The sequence below is a fragment of the Cololabis saira genome, chromosome 4, assembly GCF_033807715.1.
Source record: "Cololabis saira isolate AMF1-May2022 chromosome 4, fColSai1.1, whole genome shotgun sequence".
Classification (NCBI taxonomy): Eukaryota; Metazoa; Chordata; class Actinopteri; order Beloniformes; family Belonidae; genus Cololabis; species Cololabis saira.
In genome coordinates this window covers 15764707-15786933 of record NC_084590.1, presented here as the reverse complement: position 1 = coordinate 15786933, position 22227 = coordinate 15764707, and the positions used below count along the sequence as shown (strand labels likewise).

The 22227-nt window shown below is 40.5% G+C and overlaps 3 protein-coding genes across 7 annotated transcripts in view; 1 reads left to right on the top strand and 2 right to left on the bottom strand.

The window, feature by feature from the left end:
• Nucleotides 1-1474: 1474 nt before the first annotated feature.
• LOC133441549 (T-box transcription factor TBX10-like) lies at nt 1475-4324 on the bottom strand. Its single transcript, XM_061718975.1, has 8 exons — nt 4311-4324; nt 4043-4217; nt 3822-3923; nt 3545-3716; nt 3259-3414; nt 3103-3170; nt 2724-2830; nt 1475-2472 (listed from the first exon to the last, which is right to left on the bottom strand). The coding sequence occupies exons 1-8, from the start codon at nt 4315-4317 to the stop codon at nt 2327-2329; spliced, it is 933 nt and encodes a 310-aa protein (XP_061574959.1). The 5' UTR covers nt 4318-4324; the 3' UTR covers nt 1475-2326.
• A 1677-nt stretch (nt 4325-6001) lies between these two features.
• Nucleotides 6002-8109, bottom strand: apoa1b (apolipoprotein A-Ib). The gene is made up of 4 exons (XM_061718973.1): nt 8034-8109; nt 7374-7419; nt 7135-7279; nt 6002-6982 (listed from the first exon to the last, which is right to left on the bottom strand). Exons 2-4 carry the CDS (start codon nt 7408-7410, stop codon nt 6379-6381), a joined length of 786 nt encoding a protein of 261 aa, XP_061574957.1. The 5' UTR covers nt 7411-7419; nt 8034-8109; the 3' UTR covers nt 6002-6378.
• A 5853-nt stretch (nt 8110-13962) lies between these two features.
• Nucleotides 13963-22227, top strand: part of LOC133441546 (centrosomal protein of 164 kDa-like) — a 28206-nt gene continuing 19941 nt past the window's right edge. For all 5 annotated transcript variants that reach the window (XM_061718972.1, XM_061718969.1, XM_061718971.1 and 2 more), the window contains exons 1-5: nt 13963-14122; nt 15231-15314; nt 19711-19822; nt 20007-20232; nt 22034-22198. In XM_061718972.1, coding sequence (XP_061574956.1) covers nt 15236-15314; nt 19711-19822; nt 20007-20232; nt 22034-22198 — 582 coding nt within the window. In that variant the 5' untranslated portion in view covers nt 13963-14122; nt 15231-15235. The remainder of the gene's footprint in view (nt 14123-15230; nt 15315-19710; nt 19823-20006; nt 20233-22033; nt 22199-22227) is intronic.

Sequence of the window (22227 nt, the reverse complement as noted above, 5' to 3'; positions counted from 1 at the left end):
TTATTACGGAAGAGTATTAGGGCCATGCAAGAGAAAAAATATTTGAGAGGGGAAGATTTTTTTTTTATTGTGCACTTCGAGAAAAAAGTCCAAATTTGAGATTAATGTTGAAATACAATTTCAAGAATAAAGTCGAAATTTCGTGAATAAAGTCGAAATACATTTCGACTTTTTTCTCGAAATTGTACTTCAACATTAATATTTACATTTCGACTTTTTTCTCGACATTTTGACTTTTTTCTCGACATTTCGATTTTTTTCTCGAAGTGCATAATGAAAAAAAAATCTTCCTCCTCTAAAATATTATTTTTATTTTTCTCCTGCCTGGCCCTAATACTCTTCCGTAGGGGTGGCCAGTAGGGAGGCCAGCAAATTTGTAGGGGGGGCCGTGGCCACCCTTGGCCACCCCCTGGTGGCGCCACTGGTAACAGGGTTCCTACGGGGGCTTGAAATCCTTGAAAGTGCTTGAATTTCAATGTTGTGTTTTCAAGGCCTGAAAAGTGCTTGAATTTTAGTTTAAGTGCTTGAAAGTGCTTGAAATTATAACTCTGTCTTTCACAAAATTGGGATCAGACTGTATTGTTTAGTTATTATTACAAGGGGAAATAAAATCAGCAAGTTGAAATATAACTAGATGTTTAAAGCACGATACAATGTACATAATTGTGATAAAAAGCAGAAAAAATAACTATGTATATATATATATTAACTATATAATATATATATATATATATATATATATATATATATATATATATATATATATATATATATATATATATATTATATATATTATATATATTATATATATTATATATATTAACTATATAATAACTATATATATATTACTGTAGATATTTTACCCCAGCGATAAGGTTCTTGAAGATTTTGAAAATGATCCTTGAAAGTGCTTTAAAAGTGCTTGAATTTGACCTTGAAAAATGTGTAGGAACCCTGAACAAATCTAACAATGTGATCAGCGCTTCATTAGGCAAACAGTCTTATTTATCAGAACAGTTAGTATCGTTTATTTGGTACGATATTTACTTCATATTATATTATATCATCACTCACTCACTCATCTTCTCCCGCTTTTCCGTTACCGGGTCGCGGGGGGCAGCAGCCTCAGCAGGGATGCCCAGACTTCCCTCACCCCAGACACTTCCTCCAGCTCCTCCGGGGGGAGTCCGAGGCGTTCCCAGGCCAGCCGAGAGACATAGTCTATTATATCATATTATATTATATTACATTATTTACTGTATAATGTACCCAAAACCCTAATGGAAACACCATGTGCTCAATACATTTGATCTGTTATAGGTCAAAAAGGACTGTAAGTATGTTGTAAGAGAATCAAACAAAATACATTCTTGTATTTAAAATGCATGTCACGATACGTTGAGTCGATGAAATAAAAACGTCTTTGTCCCGGTTTTTGGTTAAAATACTTTTATTGTGAAGGTAAAAATGTCCTTGTGCTCAGGCTTCTCAGCTTCTTGGGTAGTAACAGTGCATCCTGGGAAATGAAGTTTTTACATAACTCTTTTTAATTACGCTCTCAAATCACATCTAAACAGTTACATTTAGTAGGCTTCGCGTTTGCTGATCACTTTTTATCACCTACACATCGCCAAAGTCACGCACTGATATATCAGGGTATCGTTTTACTATCTTAGACAACAAAACTACATAGACATATACCTTATAACAACACATCAAGATTTGATTTTTATTCATGCAAGTATATTTTGGTCTCATTCTGTTCTCACATGTAAGATTGTTTTTCGAGTTCTTCTAATAATGTTATTCAGATTGTTTTTAAAGTCTGTGCTGCCACTTTTTTGTTGCTATAATCTATTTCACTTCAGCTGATTGCAGTGCTTTTATTCCATGGTGTTAATAACAGTATATCCTGTAATATTTTACATCTGTCATTTGATTATCTACATAATGGCTACTATTGTACTTGTTCATAATTTATAGGATTCTTATAACATAATTTGGTGATGAAGACCAAAAATGAAGAAACTGCAAACCTTTACAATATAAAAGAGGGAAGGATGCCGTGCATCATATGAAAATCAGAATAATGTCACTTTTCTTTGTGTTCTTTAGGAGAGGTCAGCGCTCTCTTGTGAGGATCCTGTACAGTCCCAGTAGGAGGGATTATAAATGTGATATATCACATTAATGAATGCTAGTTGCACCTAATAGACTTGCCATAGTTTTGAGTTATTCTGCTGCACATGCTCAGTAATGTAACCTGTGTCTTTTATGTCGACCCCGGTTTTGCTAGTAAACGTTCTTAACGCATGCAGCTGCTTCATTATTGAAATACACCGCAATAGAGGAAGGAGGAAGGTGTTAATAAACTGTTCCCATCCTTCCTCTCCATGGTCAGTCCCACAAAGTCATCCTCATGGTGGAACAGTTCACACTGCTCAACCAGCGCTGGAGCCGGGCTTTTCTGTTCTGTGGACAGAGGAGAATACGCTTAGACAGTCATCTTTGGACAGGTACACCAACACTTTAGTGCGTTAAATCTAAATTTGCAAGCCTCCTACTGATTCAAATTCTCCTGTTTTCATCGATCAGGGTTCATATTGCCAAATGTTTAAATATTGAAATTGATGAATGAGTGTTTGATGGACCAAACGATTCATATATTCAAAGTTTGTAAATTATGTATGCAGTTGAATGGGGGGATTTGATCAGATACTCACTGGTTGAAGTATTTGAGCCACAGCTGCTCTGTTGTGCAGGTTTGGGGGGCTGCTCTGCCCTGCCCTCTGGTGGGCAGTACACGGTCAGAGGGCCTCCGTTGCCTTCCCTGCACAGACACACATGCACATACTTGTAGCTAAGAACAGTCGTCTCATCACGGAAGTCAATATCACATCACAGGGAGTTTTGCCATGCATTGCTATAAACGTATTGTTCGATCATCTTTTCACATACAAAGGTCAAAGATTAGCGATCATAGCAACTGCTGCCTTATCGCTTTTTACCAGCCGATAACAGCAAAAGAAGACAGAGTGACCCTGTTGTGATTAAATCTCACACGTCTACTCAAAGATGTCTTCATGAATGATTGACATTTACCAGGTTTGTGAGTCTGTAGTCCTGAAGCCTTTAGCAAATGGGTTGCTTGCAATTTTAAGCTGTGTGATCTGATAGAGGACGAGAGAGGGGAGAAGCATTTAGCATACATCACTCACAATGACGAAGGAGCTGAGTGTCCAGTTTGGACTTCCCTACCCTGTGGTTCTGATAAGCAGTGACGGCCATGAACTTTGTCTCAGGGAAGGAGAAAGAGCTAAAATTCTTGTACGCATGTAAATGGCTATTGGGCGCCGGGTCCACGTACACCACATGAAAGCGTGGCTGGTAGCGATGCATGGAGTTCAGTATCATCTGGCAAAGACAAAGTAGACCATAAGCACACAAAAAGCAAGTAAAATTAAACGCATTACTTGAAAAGATCAGATTTCAGAACTTTACTTTGTATTAGGTCTTAAAGAAGGAGTGAAAGATAGATCCCTACATGCCCATTGTCATCCAGCAGGTTGTTGGTGAGTTTGAGAGTGTCAAAGGAAACCGTCTGCTTCATCCACTGGGCTCCAGGCGCAGGTGAGTCTGGATGGAAATGCATCCTGCTTGGGGCTGCGACATCTGCCCGTCCCGCCACCAGCCAGGACGAGCTGTGGAAAGCATATCTGAGACACAAACATGTAGAAAAGGGTGCATTTACAGAGGGTCTGTGTTGGATAAACTATCCTCATGTTAAATCCTTCACTTTAAGTGCTACATGAGTGTCTGACCTGTATCTTTTGTCATCAACAGGGATAAAATCCATGAGCAGAACATATTCGGCGGAGGCATCCATCCCAGAGATCCGCACCTGGAATGTTGGAAACATCCTCCTGCAGTGAAGGATTATTCAAAAGAATAGAAAGTAGTAAAAGACCTGAAAAAAAGAAACTCCAAAGAAGCGCAGTAAAACATCACTAAGGAATGCATGTAGATGCGAGGATTTTGTCACCTTCCAGATTTTGTTACGATCATCTCCGTGCCCAGCTGGTCAAACTGCCGCCAAAGCGACTGCATCTCCAGCTGAACTCTGACCGCACTGACTTGGGGGGCCTTGGTGCTCAACAATAGCCCCCCGTCTGCACAGGAGGGCAGAGACAGTTCACAGCCCGCAGACAGCTCAAGACCTGAGGCAGACAGAACAGAAGGCACACTTTGCTCATGTTGTTTCTTCATCCCTGCATGGATGTTCAGCTAACTCAGTTCAGACTTATACTTACCATTCATACTTTCAGTTCCTTCAAGAGTATTTATATAATTTGTTCCCTCCTGTAATATTTCTGCCTTTGCACTTCAGTCTACAAGAACTAGAGAGCCAAATCTACAACTTTGCGGGTCAAAATGGATCTGATGGCGAGTATATTCCTCTCATTCCCGTGATATGTGCGGCGAATAATGTGCATCCAGTTCCTCGGAGTGGCTTTCTGTGCACGGCGTGGTTTTATACAGCATGAAGCTCTCACTGGGGACCTCCATGCCGGCCTCATCCATTACAATACTCCCGGTGCCATTGACACACACTAATCAAAGCTACACGTGCTTGCATGCTTGAGGGTCCTACATAAAGGAAATACACAAATGTGCACACACATTGTGTTTTCCGAGCATGTAGAAAATCTCTGCTCTTTTGTCCACTGTGTATTGTTGCCCGAGGCCCAAGGCAGATTAACTTTTAACACATTAATAAAATCCAAATCAGCTTAGTGTTACTGGGTGTGGACAGACGAGGACAGCAGAAAACTGTGTTTATTATTCATCGACTATTTTCTGAAACAGATTTTCAACACCTTACTAATTGGAGGGTCTCTTACTCATTAAGTCTGCTTTTGTTCAAAGGCGACATTCTGGCATATTTGCAAGATCAGATCAAAAAAAAATCTTGCATGTAATTTAACTTTCATTTGTCATGATGCAAACCTGCAGCACATTCCCCAAAAACTTTAGTACGTGTGTAATTTAGTGCTGGATGGACCGTCACCGGAGAGAAACATGTATGGTAGTCGGACAAATCAACACTTAGAAAAAGGATTTATTTTTTCATGGAATAAATGCACTCCAGACGAAAAGACTAAATAAACCATCTTCCAGGTTATTATTATCAGCACAGTTGTATCAATGTCCCTGGGGAAGATCATGGCAGCTTTAGTTTAGATAAACACTCTGATTTTAGAGCAACAAATCCTTCGAGATCTGTCTCCATTTGAGAAGGTGAGGAGAATGTGGACACAAAAACTGGGATTAACCGTGAACCTCTGCACACCTTCAGGTGTGTTTGCACCAAGAAAGAGGCAACATTAACAAGCTTTGTTTATAACTTTTTCTGATTTGCATGTACATACGACATATAAAGTGACCCAGGATGTCCCGGTGAAGTCTCAATTGGTTTTCTTCGCTATGAACAGCAGGATGAGTAACGGTAAATTGTTTGATGTTTGACTATAAAAAGGTTTTTTTTGTTTGCAAATTTGAGGCGACATATTTGGGGTGTGTGAACTGGTTGTGCAGCCTCTTAGGGCGACACGGTGATGGGACGGTGTTGAAGGGTTCCAGCCTGAGGGATCAAGAGCAGTAAAAGCTTGTCCCTAATAAAGCCTGAGACCTCAGGTTGTCAATAAGGCCAATCCACTCTCCGATCAACTCATTAATCACAGCTTTCAGTCTCACAGACTGAAATATAACATATGGATTTGAATGAGCTGGTTGTGTTAATACTGACCCCTCAAAACTTTATTTCTTTGTGATATTACATTGTAGTTCAACTTTTACACCTTGAGAAGGACATTGTTGTTATCCAACGCCCTTATTAAGACTTACAACCACTGGTATGAGACACAGGAACTTGAGATTATGGCAAAATGCAGTGTGTCATTTTATCACGTAGGTACAAAGAAATCGAGACCACAGAGCAAAATAGTATAAACAGTCAGATGTTTATTGAGCTTTATTTCACCAGAGCATGGTTTTCATAATCACACAGAGATTCAAGCTCTTGTGATAATTCACATACAACTCGCACACAAAATGTTAGCAGTTGACATGTGAAGAGTAAAGCATGTGTGTGTCGGGTATGCATGTGTCTCTGGGTGCTGGAACGGCCTTGAACAATGTGCCCATGAAGTGAAGTTGTTTGCACGGGAGAGAGAAAGTTCCACCACTTTGTTTTATCACTTAAACACTAGCTTCATTTTCTGAGGTTTTCTGTTTGTGACGGGAGAAGGATTGGAGAGAAAGATGGAAGGGATCTACGATAAGAAATAAGCTTAGGTTAGTGAGAGGAACACAGAGGATTTAGTGCTTGGTGAAGGTCTCGGCGATGACCCCAAAGATGGCTGTGAACTTTTCCTTGATTTCCTCAGCAAGAGGTGCGATCTTCTCCTTCAGGCCAGCGAGCTCCTCGGGTTTGATGGACTGGGCCTGGCTGTAGGCCTGCTTCAGCTGCTCTTTGTACTCATCCACATAGGGACTGGCCATCTGCTTCAGGGTCTCCAGGCGCTCCACGAGCTTGGTGCGCACAGACTCCACGATGGGCATCAGGGCGTTCTTGGTCTCCTCCACGTTGGTGGCGATCTTCTGGCGCATCTCGGCCATGACGGGCTCCATCTTGGCTCTCAGAGCATCCATCTCAGTGTTGTGCCTCTCCTGGTACTCTTTGATGATGGGCTCCATCTGGACGCGGTACTCTTCCAAGTGCTTCTCGATGACCTCCCTCAGCTTGGCGCGCTTGGGCTCCAGCTCGGCTCTCAGGGCTTCGATGTCGGCGGCGATGGAGGCGCGGAGGTCGGCGGTGGCATCGGCGACGGTGCTGACGACGCTGTCGGTCATGGGGGAGACAGAGGTCTGCAGGGTCTTGATCTGAACGTGCAGGTCCTCCAGGCGCTGAGCCAGGGTTGCCCTAGGAGGGAGCAGAGGTTGGACAGCATGTCAATTTCAGCTAAGTATCCACTCCAGCCAGTAAAAGATGACTATGGAGGTTTGGGCAGAAGGTTTATTACATTAGAGACCAAGCGTGACCAAGCGAGCAGCACTGATCAACAAGAAACTTACTTGAGTTCCTGGTATGGAGTGTCATCGAGCCCGTCCAGGGCTTTGATGGCACCATCCTTGGCCTGGGTCATGTACACGTCCACAGCTGACCTGATCTGGGCCAGCTGGGAGGGTGCATCGGCCTGCAGGGAAGCGGCCTGCGAGCCTGGAGAGGGAAAACCAGAAGAGGAGCCGTTAGAATATGAGACAGATCGGCGGGGGGTTTTACATGTAAAACAAACACCGTTCTCAGCACTCACCGACGGCCAGCAGAAGGACGAGAGCCACAAATTTCATGATGTTGGTCTAAAGAGGAGAAACACAAACCATGTCAATGAGTCTGGGTGAAGGAACAAGGACTTTACAGAAAGTTGGGGACCATTAATCTCTCTCATGAAGCAGATTTAAACGTCTTACAGGTAAGAATGTACTAATACACACTCATCCCTGAACCGGCCCGGAGGACTTGGCACCCTACATATACGGCTGTCTGTTGGAGGAATCAGTAATCTGGGTGGATTAGTCGGGGGAATTTAAGGATCAGAACTTTTTGGCAACCTTGTTTCCGGTTTAACAGAACAGCACAGTAACAGAATTAGCCGGTTGTTTGTCTGGACGAGGAGACAGTTTCAGACCACAGGCTGTCAGCCTTGGACATAAGACATAACCCCCTTTAAAGTGGCAATAAATGCTGCAGTATCAGCTCAGGCTAAACAGTATCACGCTGAAGAAATCTTAAAGAAATCTTTTACAGTTAAAATGAAGTTCACTCCAACAGAAAACAGTCACTACCTCACGGCTTCCTCAAAACGTAGAGAAACTTCACTATGACAGATTTAGAGACCCGGTCCCACGCTTACATCTCCCCCGACTGCTCAACCTAAAGCCCAAGTCCCAGCTGCAGGTTCTGCTTGTCTTACCTGGTGGAGTTGATGACGAGACTGAGCAACTTGAGCAGGAGGAGACTTTTTATAGGGGCCGGTTGAGGGACAAGTCCACGCGGGGAGGGGGGGGGAGCGGTGAGGGCTGTGTGTCTTCGTGGAGGTGGACCTCACCCCCCAGCCGTCTCTCTCGGCAGGGGGACTGACGTGAGAGTTCAATGGTCACCTGCTGCAACGAGATCAGTTGTCGCGCGCAGTTACACAAGTCAATACACTCGACCTTAATGCACTGCATACTGTACACGGCCGGGGCGGACGTGCACATTTACTTTTCAAATCTTCAAATGTCCTCTGGCTCAGCTTACTTATTTTGTCTTTTTCTTTTCTTCTTTTTTTTCGGGGCCTTGATAAAGACCTTTTTCTTAGATTAGAAAGACCAAATATTAGTAAGTGGGGTGTACTTTATGACATTTAGCTAGCAACAGGGAAAATGGAGTCACGGGTTGGGGGAGAAATGACAGGAAAAGGGAGAATAGAATAGCAACCGAGCAGGTGGGGTGACAGATTTCTCCTCGTTGCCACGGCTAAAGGTATTTTGGCAGGTTCATCTTTACAGAAAAGCCACAGTCCTGCCAAAGGGCTGCCAAGATAAACAGACAAGTGTAAACAGAGGACAGAGAATTGATGCAATCAGCTCTCTATCCTGGATTAACTTTCAATTAAAAAAAGGCTTTATTTAGAGTAAAAATACTAACACAATTATTTATTATTTAGGAAGCATCAAAACAGACTTATCTCTGTTCACGGATAATGAAATAAACCCTGAGCACGCACACGATGATGAATAGGTCAAAGAATAGTGTTTGCTGTCCTGTTGTTTGTTGACCTGTCACCCCTGGACTTTGCCACCATGGCTTCATGTGATTTGAAGAGGAAGAGCGATTGCAATATAAGTTCCCAGAAAATACACGATATATGCTGTATATCCATGACATTTTATTCTCTGTCAAATAAATACACAATAGGCCTTTTCTTGCCTCTTCTCCTGATATTTGGAGCATGTCTGATTTGGAGAAAATACTTGTCACTGAGCCTTTTGTGTGCGTTGTATGTTCTGTATACACACACACACACACACACACACACACACACACACACACACACACACACACACACACGCACACACACACACACACACACACACACACACACACACACACACACACACACACACACACACACACACACACACATATATATATATATATATATTTCTTTGGTGTTTACTACTTTTTTTCTCTCTTGTACATAGTCTTTTTTTACTTTTTATATTGCTCTTTTTTATTATTTAACTATTAATGGTTATTTCTATTTTAAATCTTTTGTATAAAGCGTGTGTGTGTTTTGGCTGCTGCACGACTGAATTTCTCCTCTGGGGGATCAATAAAGTCTACTATTCTATTCTATTCTATTCTATATATATATATATATATATATATATAGTATATATATGTATATATATATATATATATATATACATATATATATATATATATATATATATATATATATATATGTATATATATATATATATATATATATATAGTATATATATGTATATATTGTACATCTATCTATTTATGAGACCTTATCAACCAACAAAATGAAAGCTATATAACTGTAAAGGTTTATCAAGTTCAAGTTTTATCAGTGAACACACTGGTCTGCCATTCTTGCATAATGCCGAGCTTATATGATCAATACCATTGCCATCAAATCTTTGAACGCCAGAGCTCACTCCACTCGATTTCAACAGCTCCAATGAATGAATTATGTAATGTTTACCAGGACAAAGAGAAAAAAGATGAGTTGTTGGTTTAAACAGTACATATAGTAATGACAGAAATACAAACAATGGAGCAAACTGGAGAGAAAGCGTCGGCCCTGTAACGGACTGGGAAATTGTCCTGGGTGTACCTGGTCTGGAAACAGCTGGAACAGTCTCCAGCAGACCACTGGGAGCCCGAACAGAATAAAATTGGGATGATGGACATGTGGAATGGAGCTGACTGCGCTAGCTAGTTAACACAAAAATTGATTTTAGTTTATTTAAAGGAGTTTCAACTGTTTGGTTAAATCTGTGCAGGAAAATCAAGTGAAAAATACAAAACTTTGTGTATGTGTGTGTGTGTGCGTGCGTGCTTGCGTGCGTGCGTGCGTGCGTGCGTGCGTGCGTGCGTGCGTGCGTGCGTGCGTGCGTGCGTGTGTGTGTGGTTCATTTTGATGGAAATCTTTGGGCCACAACATTTCCTCTGTATCATATAAGAACAAACTATTTGGTTTGGGGATTCATTATTAGTCAGGATGCTGTTTGTCTTGTAACTCTTTCCTGACTATGCCAACTTTTCACTGAAGAGGGGTCAAGCAGGGCTTGATTGCTAAATAGAGCCCTTCACTCTTGACACGTTCACACTATTCCTATCAGTTCTGTTCAATTGAGTGATGCAGGATAGCAAAAATACTGCAGACAAGCTGAAAAATGTTACTTTGGTGACATCAGGTCGCCTGAAAACTTCCGTATTGAAACATATATGTATGATATGTGATGCTTTTGGGTTTATCTGTGTAGCTAGCAAACCAATAGGTTAAATGGGCCTTCCACTGTTTTCTAAAGTTTGTCAGACTAAATACTTTATTGGGGCACAGAATGTATTCATACCAAGATTAATGATTAGTGGCAAGGTTTGACTCCACATGGCAACCGGAGTAAAAGGCAGAGTGGATTACAACACATTGCATCGTTGTACAGTGGTCTTTCAAGTTTTTAATCTGGCCCCTGAGATAAGAGTGTCCTACATACAGTATCAGCCGCTCAGAGCTGCTGACCAAGACTGAAACAGACTGTGTCTCAGGAAAAAAGCCTTATCTGGGACGACAACCTTTGAGACCGCTTGCATTGCAGCGCGGTGATTCAGCGTGTGTCATTGAGCCATGTCTATGGATTGGTCATATTGTTATCGATAAGGCCTCCGATGTTCGAGCTGGTAGGACAGCTGCTGAGGTTGCAGCTATTGCAAAAACACTACATTGATGGGGTAGAAGAAGAATGTTCAGAACAAGCAAAAATCTACAGAAAATAAAGTTGTTATTGAAAAGCAAAAAAATGAAAACCACTATGAATGGAGCAAATTACCCTTCAGCTAATCTGTAGTCTCAACACTGGAGCGAAAAGCATTGTCAGGGTTGTGTTAAAGATGACACTATTTCAAATAGACACAATATAGGAGCTATGATCTGTTTAAATCCAATTGTTTCTTCTGGAGTTAATCCACTGATATCCACAGTGATCAATGGTAGGTCAAGACGATCAAATTCTGATGACCAAAAACTACTTTTAACAAAAAGATGTAAGGGTAATTTCCTGGAGCTGATAAATATTTAATCAGCACATCCACCATTTGATGAGACGCTGGCTGAAGTTCAAAGGTCACGTCATTGTTCCAGCTGTCGCTATGATGAAGCACTGTTCTCAGACCAGCAGGGGAGGTTATCTCAGCTGTAAGGAACAATGTGCCGCTCGCACTCATTTTCTCCAACACGCACGCACACACACCACTTTAGACTGCTATAGTCGAGTAGACTTAACTTTGGTGATGTGGTTTTGCAATGTCACATCTGCTTTAATAAGATATTTGCTCGCTGTAGGCTGAATTGCCTGGAGGGCTGTGCAGCTTGACAGAATAGCAAGAAAATACATCCTGAACTCAAATAACCTAGAGAGAGCCCAATTATGGAGTTGCGGAAGGGTTATTATTTAATCATAAAACACATCACACACTCACACGCTTATACTGGCAAAGGCACACGTAATCAGAGAATAATGAGGACAAACCAGGGTACTATGGAAACCAACATGTTGTCATTCTGATCAGTGATAGGGAGCATTATCTTCTCTGTTTATGAGCAGCCATTTGCTGTTCTGAAGTCTGCTCCCTAGATAATAGAGTTTATTAACATACAGTTAAATGTTGCGAGGAGCATGTTCTTAGTGAGATCTTGGTGAAATTTAAACCCTTAGACGGGACAGTGCTTTTTGTGCATATCACCTCAAGAAGATCACAAGTTAAGACGTTTCAGAATAACATTTGCTGTTTTCATGTTCACAAGGTATTGACTCTATTGCACAGTGCAATCTTACAACAGTGTTGTCCGTTTTGCCATGTACTGCGTAGGTGTCGGTCCCCAAAGTTTCAAGGCCTGTTTGTGGTTCGAAAGCATTGCCCAAGACATCCAGGCCATTCACCCTGGTACTAGAAAACAAACCACCCACACCATAGATAAAGATGATACAGAATAGGGTAATGAAGAGAAAAGAGTAATAATTAAACATATGTGTGAGGGATTCAGAATAGATGTTTGGTGCCCATTGTTTAATTTTACACAGATGTTAATAAATACCCATGTGAAAAAAGAAAATATGGTCTATTTTGTTTATGAGGATTTATGACAAGGGACATAAAAGGACATAGAACTAAATCAAAACCAAGAAGGGGGTTCTGAAAGCATAAACTTAGGGGAAAAAGAGAAAATATCACATCTATTGACAAAAGCGCAAAACTGGATCTCAGAAAGACCTCCTACATCTTTGGCACAGCCGATCATCACGGCAGGAACGCACGACAATGTGTGGCGAGGATACAAGCTGAAGACGCTCAGCAAATGGTACCTTCACGTGTAGTATGACATTTTGTCCACTTAAACGTTTTTGGACGCAGTTATTGAACAGAATGAATTTAAATTATTATTTCAATGAAATCATTGTTGATTTTTAAAACACGTAAACTGTACATGTCCCACGTAGAGTACGGTGTTGTTACATTTGTGAAAATCATTCATTCGAAATGTTATTCCCAACCAAGTTATTCGTTGTATTTGATTATTAAATGCAATTATGTACTACATTAAACTTGTATTTTACGATTTAGTTAATCAAATATTGAAATTAAAGGCTTACATTTCTACATAATTGTTTTATTCAATGTGCCATAATGAATAAACCTTTTAGGGACATTCCCACTTCCGATAAACATGAACGCCTCATGGGTTCGGGCATCGTCGGAGCCACGCCCCCAGCATCTGAGCCGTACGTCAACGTCGCCGCCATATTGGATGTGGCAAGACTGCGCTGTAAACTAATACAAGTAAATTGACTTATTTTCATAAAGCGCCTTTATACAAAGAAATTTACGTTTTACGTCTCATTTATTCATTCACACACGCACTAATATACTTGGGAAACAGTTTAGGCACCAAATATAATATATTTAATTTTCTCAGATGGCAAAAATAAGAACTTTATTAATCCCACATAGGAGTAATTCTCTCAATTTTCTCATCAACAAAGCATAGTTTACATAAAAATATTTTAAAATTTTCAAGTAACAAAATAACATATTTGAACAATTTTTCCAGTTATTTTATTGGCTGAAAAAAATGGTTCAAATGTTATTTTATTGTCTGAAAAATGGTTCAAATATGTTATTTGAAAATTTTTTAATTAGTTTTGTTGATGAGAAAATATGTTTCTCTATTTTTATTATTTTTGTGAGGGGGGATATATATTGTTTTTTAGCACTACCTTGTTCTCTATAGCTGATATAACATGAATTACTCCTATGTGGGATCAATAAAGTTCTTATTTTTACCATCTGAGAAATTTAAATATATTATATTTGGTGCCTAACTGTTTCCCAAGTATATTAGTGCGTGTGTGAATGAATAAATGAGACGTAAAACGTAAATTTCTTTGTAGAAAGGCGCTTTATGAAAATAAGTCAATTTACTTGTATTAGTTTAGAGCGCAGTTTTGCCACATCCAACATGGCGGCGTCGTTGACGCATCGATGCAGCGGGCAAGAACACTCGATGGGGCGTCTACGTAAATATGTCTATGGGAGCCACGCCCCCAGCATCGTCACGGGAAACGAGGGAAGCGTCCTTGGAGATAATGTTTACACTGTAACTTTAGCATCTTTTTCCAGTCTGTGCATATCAGATCATTCTTTAAGGACGTAAAAGCAATCGACATTGCCTGTGGGGGTAATGAGAAATTATTTAAAGTTTGGAAGGTAAATTCAATCATCACTTTTCCAGCTGCTTAGCTTGCTGAGCTAACGCCAAGCTACTGTTGAAGTTAGCTCACCTCATCATTCATTACCACCAGATAAGTTATAGATCAGTTATTGATCTCTTTAAACTCTCTTTGCTTGCTGGGCTACAGTATCGAAACGTTTCTTACATGCTTAAAATCCTTACAATAAACCATGTCTTCTATTAGTAAACCATTTAGCCCATTTGTTATCCTTATAAGCTGAGCTCAGCGAGTTAATAGTTTGTTCACTGTCTTTAAAATAAATGCATTTTTACCCAATATAATTCAGTGCCGTTTACCCGTCGCCAGCAGTTTTTGAAATGCAACCTTTCTCCATTACCAGAGGTGTCAAAAGTATTCACATTCATTACTCAGGCAGAAGTATAGATACTAGAGTTTAAAAATACTCCTGTAGAAGTTGAAGTATCAACTCAAGTTTTTTACTCAAGTAAAAGTATAAAAGTGCTGGTTTCAAAACTACTTAAAGTATAAAAGTAAAAGTAATGTAAGGGGGAAAAAGCCATTAAGGACAAAAGCCATTGAAAATGAATGCATCTTAGTATAATGCAAATATATTAAAGAACCATATATGTGTACTATTGAGCATTAACATGTGTTTCAGAGAGCAGAAGATATGATGACTAGTTGCCTATAACTATGGTAATGGTGCAAAAAGTCAAACTTCAGAGGCATGTTATCATTTATCCTAACCTTTATTGGAATGTACATCCAAGTTTAGTTGCAGGAATCTGAGGGAACGGATGTAAGAACAAAACTGGACAAGAACATCTGAAACAACCACAACCAAATTCACTCTATCCGGATGGAGCAATTTAACTGGATAGTTTTTTTAAATGCCAAAATGAAATAGAGTAACGAGGCTGTTTTTAAAATGTAAGGAGTAAAAAGTACAGATAATTGCGTGAAAATGTAAGGGGTAAAAGTAAAAAGTGTCCGAAAAATAATTACTCCAGTGAAGTATAGATAACTAAAATTTCTACTTAAGTAAAGTAACAAAGTATTTGTACTTCGTTACTTGACACCTCTGTCCATTACTTATCTGTACCCACTCCTGGTGTTTCCAGGAACCATGAATCCAGCTGCTGTCATAGGAGACCAGCTGATCCTTGAGGAGGACTACGACGACAGCTTCATACCCTCTCAACAAGGTAACAGCCACATCAGCAGGGATGGCGGAGACAAATGAGGATGTATAAACGTTACAGTTTAACAATAACAGCTTTCATATGAGGAGATTTACACAAACATGTTTATGCTACACAGTGATATATAATAACAGCAACACAACAACATCATTCCACAATGTGCACTTATATTACACCTAATATGTCCTGGCACGACTAAAGCTTCACAGAATATCTGTGGTAGTATTTAGTCGGTGTTTATTATGAGACGCTTCACTCTCTTTTACGTTCACTTGCAGCACTGCCTGCTACATCCTCGATGCCAAAAAAATTGCCACAGTGTGTAAAATGTAAAAAAAAAAAAAAACAATGCAATAATTTTCTAATAACTTGCAGAACATAAACACATATTTTATTCACAATTGAACATGATCAAAGTGAGAAAAAAGTAACATCTTTCAAATTGATGGCAGCATCACATCTTAAAAACCACTGGGAAAAAGCGGTGTTTTCCCCTCTGTAGCTTCCCTTTTTCTTTTAACAAATATATACATCTATATATTAAAGGGATTAAAGGGACAGCTCTACGTTGGTTTAAATCATATCTATCTGACAGGTTCCAGTTTGTTCATGTACATGAGGTTTCTTCAGAACAGTCAAGGGTCTGTTATGGTGTTCCGCAGGGTTCAGTGCTAGGGCCAATCTTGTTCAGTTTATACATGCAGCCATTGGGAAGTATAATCCAGAATCACGGCATACACTTTCATTGTTATGCTGATGATACGCAGCTCTATTTGTCTATGAAGCCGGATGAAACAGAACCGTTATTTAAACTTCAGGCATGTCTTAGGGACATCAAGGACTGGATGTCCGGAAATTTCTTGCCTCTAAATTCCGATAAAACAGAGGTTATCATTCTTGGTCCAGAGCATCTTAGGAAGGGATTAGATGGTGTTGCGATGGCTTCCAGTGCAACTGTGAGAAACCTTGGTGTTGTTTTCGATCAGGATTTGTCATTTAAACCATATGTTAATCAGGTTTGTAAAATAGCATTTTTCCATCTCTGTAATATTGCAAAGATTAGGAAAATCCTCTCGCAGAGTGATGCAGAAAAACTAGTTCATGCGTTTGTATCTTCTAGACTAGATTACTGTAATGTGTTATTAGCAGGATGTCCAAGTAATTTGCTGAACAGGATCCAGCTGATCCAGAATGCAGCAGCACGAGTACTGACAGGAATCAGCAGGAGGGACCACGTCTCTCCAGTGTTAGCGTCGCTCCATTGGCTACCTGTAAAATTCAGAATTCAATTTAAAATTGTATTACTTGCCTATAAAGCCCAAACGGCTTAGCTCCGCATTATTTGCAAGACCTGATACAGTGCCTTATGTTCCTGGCAGAGCTCTCCGTTCTCGGAGTGCAGGTTTAGAGTATCCAAATGTAGATTTGGAGGGCGGGCCTTCTGCTATCAGGCACCATTACTATGGAACCAACTTCCAATCTGGGTTAAGGAGGCTGACACCACCTCCACCTTTAAAACCAAACTTAAAACCTTTCTGTTTAGTAAACTTCTAGCTGGTGTTGGTAAATCTCTAGGTAGTGTAAACTCTAGTGTGTTAGAGTCAGTAGCTATAGAACAAGACTATAATAGTTAGGGCCTGTCCCAATGCACCCCCTACCCCTACTTTTCAGCCCTACCCCTAAATTTTGCGCGTTCCCGTGAGGGTAGTGTTGTCCCAATTCCTCTTTGCATCTAGGGGTATTGGCCTAATCGAGGGTTAGTGGATATCAATCTAGCCCTTCAGAGCGAGGGTTTTCAGATGCTGACTTCGTGACTTAGGGCCAGAAAAATTTCCCAGAATGCTTTACGTCATCATTTGCAGACTGAATAAAAAAAAAAACATGGCGGACATTTCTTATTTTTTTGTGAATAAAATCAATATTTTGAGTTAGTTTCTGCATAAAAATGCGTTTTGATTACATTTCTAGCGAGAAATATTTATTTTACTTTCATAATATTCACTCAGTGAATGTACATAATCACTCGCTTGCCCGTTGTTGCAAAGATCTTGCCAGAATAAAGGCTGATTTACGGTTCTGCGTTACACCAACGCAGAGCCTACGTCGTAGGTTACGCGGCGCCGTACGCCGTACCCTACGCCGTAGGCGCTGCGTCGATTTAATGCGGAACCATAAATCAGCTCCCGAGCCGGCAGGCTGTTCTCATCCCGAAAACATCGGCGCAAATTTCTTAACAGGCGTTATTTGGATAAACTGAGCCCAGGTTGGGGATCTTAACGTTTACTTTTACGCCTGAAAAAATATTAAAACTTAATAAAGTGTCATATAAACAGCGCTACAGCGGAAATTAAAACGGCTTCTAGCTTGCTTTTAACTCTCGGCTTTCTGATATGGTGTGACGTAGGCTATGTGCAAACGTAACTACGCAGTCGCTTACGTACCCGAACGTGACCACGCAGTGACGTAGCAAGTGGTGTCCCAATCCCTAGGGAAGATTACAAGGGCCCTACTCATTTTTAGGGCTAGTGGTAGCGAGTGAGGGCTAGTGGTAGAAAGTAGGGGGTGTATTGGGATTGGCCCTTAGTCTCAAATATAGCTTTGTGGTAGATATGCTGCTATAGGCCTATGCTGCAGGGGGGCACCGACATGATCCACTGGGCGGTGCCTCTCACCCTTCTTCTCCTCTCCTCTTCCCTTCCTCTCTTCTCCATTTCCATTTTTATTTATTATAAGTATCTCATAGCCATCATTTTTGTCCATCGCTCCTGTAGTTTCTTGTGCTGTAGTTTCTTGTGCAATTGAATACACTACAAAGACAACATATTAATGTTCAAACTGATAAACTTAATTGTTTTTTGCCAAACAATAATTAACTTCGAATTTAATGGCTGCAACACATCCAGTAGAAGTTGGGAAAGGTGGCAAAAAATACTGAGAAAGCTCATCAAACACCTATTTGGAACATCCCACATGTGATCAGGCTAATTGGGAACAGGTGGGTACCATGATTAGGTATAAAAGGAGCCTCCCCAAACATGCTCAGTCATTCACAAGCAAGGATGGGGCGATGGTCACCACTTTGTCCACAACTGCGTGAGAAAATAGTTGAACAGTTTAAGAACAACATTTCTCAAAGCAAAATTGCATGGAATTTAGGGATTTCAACATCTACGGCCCATAATATCATCAAAAGGTTCAGAGAATCTGGTGAAATCACTGCACATAAGCGCCACGGCCGGAAACCAAGACTGAATGACCGAGACCTTCGATCGCTCAGATGGCACTGCCTTAAAAACCAACACGAGTGTGTAAAGGATATCACCAAATGGGCTCAGGAAAACTTCAGAAAACCCCTGTCAGTAAATACAGTTCGTCACTACATCAGTAAGTGCGGGTTAAAACTCTACCATGCAAAGCAAAAGCTGTTTATGAACAACATCCAGAAACGCCACCGGGTTATCTGGGCCCGAGCTCATGTAAAATGGACTGATGCACAATGGAAAAGTGTTTTGTGGTCTGATGAGTCCACTTTTCAAATTGTTTTTGGAAACACTGGACGTCAAAGAGGAAGCGGACCATCCGGACTGTTATCTACGCAACGTTCAAAAGCATCTGTGATGGTTTGGGGGTGCATTAGTTCCCATGGCATGGGTGACTTACATTTCTGTGAAGGCAACATAAATACTGAAAAGTACATACAGATTTTGGAGCAACATATGCTGCTATCCAAGCCACGTCTTTTTCATGGACGCCGCTGCTTATTTCAGCAAGACAATGCAAAGCCACATTCTGCACGTGTTACAACAGCGTGGCTACGAAGTAAAGGAGTCCAGGTTCTCCCCTGGCCCACTTGCAGTCCAGACCTGTCTCCCATTGAAAATGTGTGGCGCATTATGAAGCGTAAACTACGACAGAGAAGACCCCGGCCTGTTGAACAACTGAAGCGGTTCATCAAGCAAGAATGGGAAAGAATTCCACATGAGAAGCTAAGAGAATTAGTCTCCTCTCTTCCAAAACGTTTATTGAGTGTTATTAAAAGGAAAGGTGATGTAACGAAGTGGTAAACATGCCCTTTCCCAACTTCTACTGCACGTGTTGCAGCCATGAAATTCTAAGTTAATTATTATTTGAAAAATAAAATAAAGTTTATGAGTTTGAGCATTAAATATGTTTTCTTTGTATTGTATTCAATAGAATATGGGTTGAAAAGGATTGCAAATCATTGTATTTTGTTTTTATTTACATTTTACACAATTTCCCAACTTCAACCGACTCCGGTTTGTACGTCTGAGAATGGAGGACTTGCTTTAGTTTTGGGAAGAATGTTTATCCGTTCTTGTTTGCTCTTAATTTGTTGTCAATTCATTCATATCTTCTCCTCTTCTCTCCCTCTGGTCAGAGATCCAAGAGTATGCAAGAGAGATCGGCATCGATCCTGACAGGGAGCCAGAGCTGCTGTGGCTGGCCAGGGAGGGCATTGTCGCACCCATGCCTGCCGAGTGGAAGCCTTGGTAAGCAAGAGGGAGGAATTGGAGAGCAGATCCAGTTAATGTTGTTGTGTTGTTGGGATTCACCAGGGATTGGGTCTCTTAGAAACATCTCTCTGAAGGGATTTCACTGTTCTTCACTTGATAATAAATGCATAATGCTGAAGCAAAGTAACCCCCACTTCCGCTCTTCTGTTGTCCCTGACAGCCAGGATGTGACGGGGGACATTTACTATTTCAATTTCACCACCGGCCAGTCCACCTGGGATCACCCGTGCGACGAGCATTACCGCCGCCTGGTGAACCAGGAGCGTGAGCGTGCTAAGCTCACAGCCGTCGCCGGGGGTGTAGGGGGTAAGAAGGACAAGAAAAAGAAGAAAGAAAAGAAGGAGAAGAAAGAGAAGAAGAAAAAAGAGCCACTGAAGACTCCATCAGTAAGTGATAATTACTTTTTTTCTTACTTTTTATAATTACTGTTAAAGCCGTCTTATTTGATCTTCGGTACTTCCAGAGCAGCTCTGCCCCTGGAATCACTCCATGAAGCAATATTGTTTAGATGGACAGTAGGAATGGGCGATATTTTACCGTTCACGATATACCGTCAAAAAAATTCCCCGCGGTAAGAATTTGTCATCTCGCGGTAAAAATGATAAATTCCTGTTGATGATGTTTTTGTGTAACAAACATGGCGGAAGGCGGATCTGAGAGCGAGGAGCTCGTTGTTAAACGAGACTCCAGCTCCGTTATCTGGAACTGGTTTGGATTTAAAAAGAGTGACGAGGAGCAAACATCATCTATTATATGCAGAGTCTGCAAAAACAGAAGGAAATGGTTGTTACGTTTTGATATAACGTTTGACTATTAGGAAAAAAAATTGCAATAGTATCTAATTTATGGCATGTTCCAACCACAGGTTAATTTGCAAATTTATTTTTATATTAGAAGAGGTCATCACTGATTGGATTTTATTTTCAGTGAACTTTTATTTATTTGTCCTGTTTCTTTATTTATCAAGTTGTATTTTTTCTACTTTGTGATTTTATAAGCTAAGAAAACTTGATTTGGGGGCTCCAAAGACTGAATGTGGTGATAGATTTATATTTAAAAAGGTAGAGTTGAATTGGTATTTTTTTTAATCATCATTTTTACCGTTATCGGGATAAATGCCAGAAATGATCGTGATACATTTTTTAGTCCATACCGCCCATCCCTAATGGACAGGTACCAACAAAGAAAACCAGAGAATTCTGTCACAGGCAGAGCTCAGTTGGTGTCCCTGAGTGTCCTGAAGTGTCTACTGGTCGGTTGAAATCCTGCAGGAACACCAACTGAAGAGCCTCATAAGGAAATGCTGCTGTATTTAACTGAAGACAGACCAACAATCTTGCAAAGTTCTTACGACGTAGGGTTTCTGAAAATTTGCCTATGGTACTTGTGCATTCCATAAACATGCTGTGGTATATCATATGTACACCTGCTTTTTTGAGCCTCTCGGTATATATAAAATTATCATTCATCAATTACAACAGAGAAAAACATATTATGGTGGCTTTAAAGCCAAATGAGGGCTCCATATCCTTTCAGTTCCCGCCAAACAGAAGCTTGATGGCTGTCTCCTCTTATTTGCCAATAAGATCACTGCGACTTTTTAAAGAAATGGATCGGAAATAAATAAATGTCAACACAAACGTGTACAATGCAGCTGAAAATGAGCAGAAATATCCGTAAAAGTTCACATTTTTATGTTAAATAACTTTTTTGTAACATTTATTTGTGTATCTGTTTTAGCATTTCCATCCTAATTTTTGATTTAATGATCTGAGAGAATGCGACTGGACGTTGAAGATTCACACAACAAAAACACTCGAAACACTAGAAAATTCATTCATTTTATTGGAAATGTGTACATTTTTAATTTTCATTATTTACACATCAAACTGTGTTCTTTATTGCAAGTTATTTGCTTTTTTTCTACCTCATTGTTCCAAGAAGCTTTTTTAATATTACTTTTTCCCAAGTAGCCTTCGTAAAGCCTTAACATCATTAATATAAGTGGAGACTGCAGCTCACCAAAATACTTTTTTTAAGTTTTAAATGAGACCTCTGCTGCAGTGAGTTGTTGGTCTTGGGCGTAGTCCTTATCTGACAAAAACAAAGTAGCTGAAAGATGAAAAGCTGCTTTTAGAAATAGTGTGAATCTCTGCTTTCTTTCACTAACTGTACCTCTTTCTGGAGGCGCTGAGTTCCTCCTTGGGGCCGTTGGCATCCCCGCTCGCCAGCTTGGCTCCTCTAAGAGGTCGGGATGGTCCTGGGAATGTCCCTCTCTCTGGACCGGTTCCTTCTCTCCGTGGGTCCTTTGGCAGTTCTGGGGGCCTGGAACCCCTTAAGGCATCCATACAGGTGTGACAATACTGTATGTATACAGTATA

What these genes read in the sequence shown, in the direction of transcription:
- LOC133441549 (XM_061718975.1), bottom strand. An exon ending in CTGCTTATCAGAACCACAGG is followed by an intron (nt 3,171 to 3,258) that starts GTAGGGAAGTCC and finishes GTCCTCTATCAG; the next exon opens with ATCACACAGCTTAAAATTGC. An exon ending in ACTACAGACTCACAAACCTG is followed by an intron (nt 2,831 to 3,102) that starts GTAAATGTCAAT and finishes GTGTCTGTGCAG; the next exon opens with GGAAGGCAACGGAGGCCCTC.
- apoa1b (XM_061718973.1), bottom strand. Translation starts at nt 7,410, where the DNA reads ATGAAATTTGTGGCTCTCGTCCTTCTGCTGGCCGTCG. An exon ending in CGTCCTTCTGCTGGCCGTCG is followed by an intron (nt 7,280 to 7,373) that starts GTGAGTGCTGAG and finishes TTCCCTCTCCAG; the next exon opens with GCTCGCAGGCCGCTTCCCTG. An exon ending in ACTCCATACCAGGAACTCAA is followed by an intron (nt 6,983 to 7,134) that starts GTAAGTTTCTTG and finishes GCTCCCTCCTAG; the next exon opens with GGCAACCCTGGCTCAGCGCC.